At 47.7% G+C, this 9,942-nt stretch overlaps 1 protein-coding gene across 1 annotated transcript; it reads right to left on the bottom strand.

Annotated features, from left to right (window-relative positions):
• Window positions 1–293: 293 nt before the first annotated feature.
• LOC100383661 (uncharacterized) lies at window positions 294–3,767 on the bottom strand. Its single transcript, NM_001176305.1, is given in 2 exon segments — window positions 294–1,881; window positions 3,353–3,767. Coding segments are annotated over 2 exon segments (1,674 nt in total). The 5' UTR covers window positions 3,581–3,767; the 3' UTR covers window positions 294–435.
• Window positions 3,768–9,942: the final 6,175 nt, after the last annotated feature.

The raw sequence follows: 9,942 nt of genomic DNA, 5'->3' as shown, positions 1-9,942 counted from the left end.
TGAAAGTAAAATAATTCTGTTCCGTTTAGTCTAACCTTTTTATGTAAACTCTATTTTAGAGATCAGTAAATTTGGTTCGCGATGTGGCGTCTGTATTACTTGTGGGGTGGGGGTGGTGAACGAGTGGTTGAACGCCGTGCACGCGGACACACAATCGCTGCCGTGCGCAGGAGCTTTGCCGATGAATAGCGCCCGCCATGGTCTCGGGATATGCAGAAAGAGAGCCCTATGGCATGAGACGAGACGACGGGTCCGAAATCATCCCGAATCAACGTGGCCAGAGCAAGGCGAGTAGCTGCTAAAAATACCAACTTTTTGTTCATAGAACTAGCTATATTACAAATATAACGATTATTCCGATCGCTTATCTCTTAATAAAAGCATATAAACGACTACGACGCGGCTGAGCACCCACCGACCATCCAAACTAGCTAGCTAGCTCAAGCCACCACGAGTGCAGGAGGCAGCCTTCCGCCTCCTATGCCTCTGCCGCGCGAGCAGCAGCGCGTACACGACGAAGCCCATCCTCTTCCTCCTCGGCTGCTGGAACTGCCTGTGCGAGGCACAGTCGTGGTCGATCCGCAGCGGGGAGAACATCTCGTACTTCTGGCTCAGGATCTGCCCGAGAGAGACCTTCTTCTTCCTCGCGCTCGTCGTGGTCGTCCTCGTCATCTCGAGCTCGCGGTCCAGCTTCATGCTCAGGATCTGCCCGATGGACACCGTCTTCACGCTGTTCGGCCCGGCGGCCACCAGGCTCAGGCCGTTCACGTCGTATATCCCAGCGCCCGCTGCTGCTCTCCGGGGCGCCAGCAGCGCCGTGTTCTTGAATTTTACGGAGCTGCTGTTGGTCGGGCGCCAGTTCTGGATTATTTGGTCCGACCGCAGCTTTCGGAGCGTCTCTTCGGCTACTAGCTTTGCCTTGGTCTCTGACTCCTCCCTCCTCTGGGCCTCCTCCAGAGCCTTCCTGCTCGTCTCGACAGCCGCCATTGCTTCCTCTACTCTTTCCAAGAGTTCGAGCTTACACCGGTTTGCTTGATCGAGCCCTTGCATTGCCGCGTCCACTTTCTTCCTGGCGGCACCATCCGCTTCTTGCGCTTTGAGCACGAGCGTGGAGTGCTCCTCAACGGAGAGTGTGACAGCATCAGAAGTACTGCCGTTCGGGTCCCGCCCGTTGCTCAGTTTTTCCATCTCTGCAAGAGCAACAGATTCTCCACGTTGGGAAGCTTCCTTCAGTTTCTCAGCCATGAGGATTCTGAACTGCAGAGTCTTCGTCTTAGACCTCGTGTGCTCGATTGCAGCTGTCAGCTCACAGATCTCGTTCCTCAAATCCTCTGACGCCTTCTTGTGCCTCGCCTTGTCAGCATTCAGGTGCTTCATCTGCAACCAGATTTCAGAAGGCTCAAGGACAGGCTGTGGAGCTTTTGCTGCTTGCAGCCGTGCGACAGTTTTCGTCAAATCTGCTTCTAACGATGAAGCCTTCCCCAGGTTGAATTGTAACCTTTCGCGGGTTTTCTCAAGCGAGCCTTTCTCCTTCTGTATCTGGCTCTTTAGCATGTTGACGGTATCCGTGTTAAGGAATGCTTTTGCCTGATTGAGCTTGATCAACGTGGTTAGTGGGGACTGTGTACCTTTTGCGCTCTGGACTGGTGGCTCGGTATTTTGTTCGACAGCAGGAAGTGGATGTACCATCCCTGTATCAGCATGGCCTTTTGCAGCATTTGTGTCCTCCCATGTTACCTTCTCTATTTGTATTTTCAAGCCATCTATAACCTGCTTTGTTTCCTGTAGTTCCTTCAAGACCTTAAATGTTTCCTTTTCCTTAACGAACAGTTCCATCTCCAGCTTCACTGTTTGTTCCTCAACTTTCATAAGTTCTTCTTCCTGAAATAAACGGTGGTGTCCATGAACAGAGTAAGAATACAGATTTTATTTATGAATGAAGAACAGAAATGAACTTTACAGGGTACAGACAAATGCATAGAGGGAGAAAACTTTCTTTGAAGAAATATGTCCAAAGTATCTACAAAATTGGGCATCTGATGCAAAGGTAAAGAATAAAGTTCTTACTGAAATCTCCTTATATATTCTGAATAACATGGCAACCAATAGTGAACCAAACATCAAACAGAATATAATTTTTTTTTGGAAACAACGACAACCCGTAATTCTAACTTAAATTTCCAGATTACTTCGTCAATCCTAACCGTGCAATTCATAAAAAAAAAGTATACTTGGGAGAAATTACTGAAAAACATTGGCAACATGCTACACTGAAAGACTTCTAAAGAAACATTGAAATGCGATTATTCAATCTCCTCCTGATTCACATATTAAATCTACAGGACCAGCTAGTAATACAGTACAGCCCCCAACATCCTATCTAAGACTAAGTGTATCCTTGGATGCCTCACACACATGTTTGGTTAATGCCAAAATTGTCGGCATCACTTCCTGTACTGTATTACTAGGACCTGTATCAAATGCCATAACAACAGCAGTCTAGATAAAATGCAAATAGTTTACTTAGTTGTCACCTGGAGTAATAAGACGTTAAAAGCATAACTTCTTCCAAGTAGCGACAAACCAGGACTCCAATCAAATTAGTCATGTCTTGACAGCAAGTTCATCCTTGCTAGTCAGCTGTAATGTTGTACTACTGCATTTACATCATGTTATAGTGCACTATGTTTCATCTGGAAGTGCTTGTAACTTGTAAAGTGTGTGAAACAGTCAAGGCGAGAGGCTGGTAAAACTGCTCATACCAAGTCACAACCCAACAGCGTCGAGATCTAATAGTGGACCTCTATTCCTCGCAATGTCGGACCGAAGAGGACACCCAGCATACTACTAGCTACTAGTAAATGCCATCATTCATTTGGTTCCTTTCGGCTCCAGATTGATGCCGAGCCGAAGTCCCACAGTGGCCTGTCACAATCACCCGCAGCAGCAATGACGCCAACCACTTCGCCGAAACTCGAAAAGAATGCTGCTTAGTTCTGCCTGCCCTCCCTCCCCAAATTAAAACCAGACACCTAATCACAGCTGTTACGACCAGGGTTGCCAGTACCAGAGAGCAAACTGGAAGTAAAACCCTCGCGTTTACGAATTGCTACCCCCTTCAAACCCGTAGAGGCACGGCCGATCTCAAACTAAATTGATCAAGAGATGCCAAGGCGCTTTGAAAAAGGAGGTATTGGCTGAGAAAGCGGTGCGCTGGCAATCATGCCGCCGCCGCCGCCACCGCCACCCTGCTCCTCTTTGAGAAAAGCGGGAGGCCACTGCCCCTGCCCCTGCCGCGCGTCGCATAAACTAAAGCCGCAAGCAAAAGGCGCCCGCGCTCCGGTTGACTGACCTCTGGGCGGAGGTGGACGCGCGGCGGAGCCTGCGGGTGGCGCCACTGGGAGACGGCGGCAGCCCCGCCGCCGAACAGGTCGACGGCCTGGCGCACTGACTGGAACGGCGACGACGTGTCCACCTCGCCGCGCCCCCGCATAGCCGCCGCCACCGCCGCAAGGTTCGCCTGGTCGCCGCCGCCCCCTGCTGGGACGCCGACGGCGCGCCGCGCCGCCACTTCCGCCATCGCGGCCGTCCGAGGAGCGCCGCACGTCCGCCCGCGCCCCGCGGCGCGCTGATGAGTGTTAGTGGAGTACTGGGGTCTTGGGGGGGGGGGGCGCGGCGGGGAAGGGCAATGGCAGTGTCCTGTACTCCTGTCCTGCCCAGGTGGGCGCCCGTGACTGTAAGCGCTGCTGCGGTTTTTCGGCTCTGGCTGTCCGTACTCCGTAGCGGCAGCGTGCGGATGCCGGGGTGGGGAGCGCGGCGCCGTGGGGAACGTAAAGAAAGTAATACTAGTCGCCTTGCCTGCTTGGTGACGCCGAGCGTAGGTGCGCAGTGCGCTTGTGACGAAAAGGCAGGGGCAGTGGTGCGACCGTGCTCTGGTGGGTGTTCGGATAAAATAAAACTCGAAATGACAGCAGTTTTCACCCGTGCCCACGGCCCGTAGGGCCTGCGACGCTAACGAGACTGACGAGGTGGGGGCAACCGGTGGGTGGGCCATTGTCAGTGAGTGCTGCGGGTCTGTTCGGTGTCTGCCATTGGGTTGGTGGGCTGGTGGCTGCCGGTCGTGACTCGTGAACGCGTAACCTGTAGGGCTGGATTGGGGGACCTGGCCCGGGGTTCATGGGCTGATCCGTGGATCACGCCCGCCGTGTCTGGATGATAAAATGGCCAGAACTACGTGATAATAATCCAGGAAAATGTTGCTTGGAGATTTTGTTTTTTCCTTTTAGGGTTAATTTGACAACTCTATTTTTATAAATAAGTTCTATTTTTTTTTATATAAAAATGAACTACTTTCTTTTGAAAAAATAGAAATTTTCTGGAAAAAAAGTTGCCAAACTAGCCCACAGATGATATCATAGGGGGGAATTGCCCTCATGTTTTAAAATTGCTACCGAATCCACTTTCATTCCATATGTGGCTATACACGCAAAAAGGAGATTTCACATGACACAAGGTTACAACGTCTTTGGTTTAAGGATTAAGGTAGTTCATCGTCTTCTTACTCTATATTCTTATTTGGTTGGTGAACTAGAATAAGTTGATCTATCATCACTTCATTCCGTATAGCCTAATAATCTTTACCACTATACAATACAATCTAGTAGACTCCAACTATATCACCATTACACATATAACATTCACTATATTCACTAAACAAATTGCATCCAGACTTAACACGTAATCATCCCTCGCCCACAATCCCATCGCCCCCCAAGGCTTCCCTTCTCCCTAGCTCCTGCATCCCCGCCGACCCCTTCCCTCGCCGTCGCGCCCGCGAGGCCGCGACCTGTGTGTCCATCGCTAAATTTTTCTATCTCCTTTATAGTGTGAAAATTTAGGGTCCTGATTCGTATTTCTTTTTGAAGCCACGGAAATGCTCTCCCTCGCTCGATCCGGCTGCGACGTGTGTGTCCGCCGTCTTGCCACGATCAAAATCTAAATCTAATAAAAAAAATAGCACTCGGTAGTTAGGCAGTAACTTGCGAGCACATTGATGGTACAGGACACTGGAAAAATGAGGCGGCGGTTACAAAATCCTGGGAATGCAAGGAGCTACTCTTGTTGACTGTAAAACCCTTCCGGTTACAATCCATAGGGCCGGCCATCCATTCCTCGTCGCCTCACGGACGCGGTCATGCAGGGAGCAATGAATAGTAGAGAGTAGGCATAGAGATCTGCTTCTCTGACGACGCAAGACTGTGCCGCCTCTGTCGCCCTGTTTGGCCGGGACTGGAGGAGCTTAGGATCCGCCATCAACCTGTCCTCGTATTTCTGCGGCCATAGAAGTATACTATACTATGGCATTGGTAGAAACATTCTGCAATACAGACCACGTACAGAGCCATGCCAGCTCGACATCATGCATGGGCATGGCAATGGCAACACAAGAGCAGATCTCTAGTACTACGTGACGCGCCATGCACGGACGGGGGCAATCATAAATACACTGGTACACCGGCGCACTCATGCTGTCTCTGTTTTTTTTGTTGTTGTCACATGCTGCTGGTGTGGTGACCAACTCCGGCGCCCCCCCCCCCCCCCCCCCCCCCCCCTGTACAGTAAAACCCGGTCACGCCGTTGCGCCCGCTGCAATCATTCATTCGTGAGTCGTGACATGATCCCGAGCTGACGGACGACGACGGGACGCAGCCCATCGACCCGATAGCGAGCCTGTTCTTGCGTGCGGCCCAGGCCCGATTCCGAGCAACAACTCTATCTCACACAGCTAACTCTAGTTAGGGTTACGTGGGTAAATACTTGTTTTATCCTTGAGTGGTCTCACATCTTTATATAAAGAACCTGTACACCCTCATAATACAGAAAAAAGAAAGAGACCAAATACCCAACCCTACATCATGTCTCGTGTGTTTCTTCTGTCGTGCTTTTGGGAAAGGATACGGGTCTTGCACGACTTCTCGTGCCTAATCTGCTGACGGGAGGGAAGGGTGCGGATCTGGTGATCCGTGGTAACGTAGTTCTCAGCACGTTATCAACACGCTCTACTTCGACGTTGCTGCGAGATCAGATCTGCATCAACTCTCTGTCAAGCCGGCAGGTCTTCGGCCTAGCCGAACTGTCCTATGCGACAGGCTTCGATTCCCTCTACGCAATCGTGCGGTATGCTTAAATTGGATATATTATTCTTGATCTGTCGATGTGCATGTATTGTGATCCATGCGCCAAGAACTTGTCGTCGTTGTCCTTGTGTTGTGCCCGCTTCGAGCCACACCCACGCCAGAAGCGTCTGCGTCGAAGCCTCGCCAGGAGACATGCCTACGCCAAAGTCGCGCCTGGTTGAGACCGTGCTTGGCCGGAGGGGCTGCGCCAGCACCCGGGTTGGAATGTAGTACGCCAGCGCGAGTAGCGGCAGGCCGCTTCGCCGTGGTCGAACTCGGCGGCGTGGAGCCTCTGGTCCACAGCGCCCAGCAGCCGCCACGGTCGTGCACCTGCGCATGCTCAGCTCCGGGCAACAACCAAACGTCTCGCGGCCACAACACTCGCATGTGAAGCTCATGGCACGGAATGCTTGCTGCTGCCCGTGCAAAGATGGCCAGCGGTGCGCCGTGCACAGACATACCGCCTGGCGGCTGGCGGTGGCTAGCCCATCGAAGTTGCGGTGGCGCCCAGCAAAGAAGTGGAGCCCTGTGCCCGTGGCAGGGTCCACTGCCTGCACGCTAGAGACAAACAGCTGTGCCATGGGAGCCGCGCAACAGAAAAGGGGCTTGTTTGGTTCAGCTTTTTTCTGACCAGCTTTTCTGAAAATCTAGCTGTGGGGAGAATCTGGCTGTGGAGAGAATTTGAGTATCATTACCATTACGTGTGGAGAAAGATAAAGTTGTTCGTAGGGCTCAGGATCTAGAAAGTGACGGATTCCTACTATTACAACGACTCAACCGATTATATGTTTATGTTGATTTTGGATGGTTTTTGCCCCAACGAATTTTATAGAAGCTGGCTGAAAAGCTAAGCGTTTGGCAGTCCGCAGCAGCTTTTGGTGGCCAGAAGCTACCAGAAGCTGAAACAAACAGGGCATGGTCAGCGCGCGTGGAGTGTGTTCCGATTAAAACGGTAACAACCGCCGAGGGATACGAAAAAACCACTCTCTGCTACGCGTAGCCCAAGGAACACAGTGGCGTGACCAACGAGGCACGCAAAGAGCCCATGTGGCCTAGGCGCTTAGCAATACCATTCATGCCACACTTTTATTATTTTTTATTCATTTATTAATTTATTTGTGAAAAAATATATGTGGCCAATAGCCTCGGTAATATCTGATGTTGCGGTTTCTACATTAATTAATTATTTCCTGTGATAAATAATTAGTAGAAAAATACATGTTTAAATATGTGGAAATAGTCTTTTACACCTGATGTGTAATGTTTATATGTTATTTATGGTGTTTATTTTTTTCTGCCTTTATTTCCCGTAGTAAATAATTAGCAGAAAATTATTAAAATATATGTGAAGGCTATGCTACGTATTTTGTGTTGTGTTGAGCTTTTGGACTGACGTCGAGTGATTAAATTGTATAGTGGGTACTCAGACACGTTGATCAGAATATGTTATTAATCGATCGAGTTATGGCATTGGCTGAGCACTGGCTGCGCCCTAGCAACACGACGTAGTATTTGTGTCGTAGGAACTTGGCTGCGTCATTTGATTGCTATGTCGCACTCTCGCTTAATCGGACCACTCTCGTTGAGTGGCATCATATATTTATATATATCGCCAAGTGGTCACAACAACTATATCAAGCTCTATATTGCTTGGAAATATAGAAAATTAAATTGAAATACAATAAAACACAAATAAGTTATTTCTTTGCTCTATCCTCATGCATAAAGTTTTACCCGAAGTAACCCGAAGATATATAATATAATGCATGAAAGCCTTTTTGGCATAGAAGACATCACAAATTGGGATTCTGTTAGTAAGCAAAAGGTCTTACCAAATGATTTAAGACTAAGACTAACTGCAGCGGTATACGCTACCCTTCCCCCTCTCCTTGCATGCGGCGCGTAGGGGGCACCCTATGGCCGCAGCGGTGCCCCTACAGCGCCCCCTACGTGTCGGTCCCCTTCTCTCTCCCCCCAGATATAGCGTGTCACTGTTCATCACCCTAAACACTGTGCTGTGGGTCCACGAGTAATTGTTAGTAGATAAAAAATTGATAGTTGATATAGAAAATGATATTTTATAGTGGTAGTGGGGTATAGGGAGAGTATTTAGGGGGAACCGCTGCGGGAGATGAAAAAATAGGGGGAAAATAGGGGGAAAAAGTGATATAGGGGGAAAAATTTAGGGGTAACGGTTGCGGATAGCCTAAAAATCTCAGTCATACATTGCTCAACCAGATGTTAGCTAATTGCTCTCTTTGTCGCTAAATAACATGAAGCAAACTATGAGATAAAAGACATGTAATCGCCAGCAACACGAAGTTGCGAGTATACCGAGAGGTTATTCTGAGAAATTTTTCACTATGTTGGTGTGAAAACCATAGTGTGTTCTAGTCGAACCACTTTACTCGTTCTATCTTGGACCTCTATGCTTGTGTCGCATACATCTCTCGAAATTGTAAATATTTATAGTCACTGAATTGACTCGGGATAATCCTTTGACAAGTTTGGTATACACTGTAAGCTAAATGGTAAAGGTTGGTCCTGAATGGACACATACCTGGAGTTTATGTAGCCGAACTACACTAAATTACACCCTTTGGCATGCTTACCATTAGCTACCTCCGATCTACCAGAAGTGAGAAGAGTAGACAAATAACTATGAAATCCCACATCACCAGAGAGCTTGAAGCTAAATTAGACATTAACATGTCCTTGGTCCTTGGAGCCAGAAGAGTCATATGTCTTGACCAATAGACTACTAGTGATGATAATTTGTGATAGAAATATGAAGATCTTGTAGAGACCTGTTGTATCCTCTCTACTCCAGATGATTTCTTCATATGAGAGCAGTAATATCTGTTGTTGAAGACGGATCCTAGGCGGATACCAGTCTTGTTTCGTTTTTGCCAAGCAGTTATCATCATTTGTTTCATGAAAAGCTAGTTATATGGTGATTTTTCCTAGATAAAAATGAATTCTTTGCCTTGTCTGTTCTATTCCAAAGCTTCTCTTTTTGCCGAACAACGAAGAGATCGAAATAATGCTTTATAGAACAAATTGGTATATAATATGAGGAGAAATGTTTGCCCTGCTGGCAGCATCATAAATTATTAACTATTTTTATAAATGCTCTCTTAAAATTATAATACCTAAAAATGTTGCATCACTTGAAATCCAATTTCAGACCAGTATGAGTAATTGGGTAAACCATGAGCAATGATAAAATGAGTTGGACTATACATCTCTGCATACAATTTTTTTGCTTGGCAGCATTGGTGTGATGCCGTGCACTTTACTACCATTATCTACACACATATTTTCCTATGTGCTTAAAAGCACAATGCAACCAGTGAATGTCTTTGTGAGCGTTAGACCCTAACGGTCATTTTACTTGTTGATCTGAAGTTAACTAATGGCTCCAAACGACGAATGGCATTCATGAGCCCCTGAAGGACCCTTATGGATAAAATAGTGTTGTGCAAGATAGTCTAAATCTTAATGATTGACTGTGCATTGGGTAATAATAACAATAAGTTTGCAGAATTATAACCACGAAGCAACTTATTGTTGCATGTCTCGCTGGATGTTGAGACTAACCCTTCATGTTGAAGGAAAAATATGTAATATTCATGCCACTACATTAATCTAAGTCCAAAGCTCACTGCATAAAACCTCGATCTGTAATGTGTGTAAGATTTCCTAAATAAATCACTACAGTAGCATACAATGGTCACAACTGGATGATTGTGGTTGGGGATATTAT

This window comes from Zea mays, chromosome 8, assembly GCF_902167145.1.
Source record: "Zea mays cultivar B73 chromosome 8, Zm-B73-REFERENCE-NAM-5.0, whole genome shotgun sequence".
Lineage (NCBI taxonomy): Eukaryota > Viridiplantae > Streptophyta > Magnoliopsida > Poales > Poaceae > Zea > Zea mays.
Note: the sequence above shows the minus strand (reverse complement) of the source record. Positions and strands in the feature narration are given on the sequence as shown.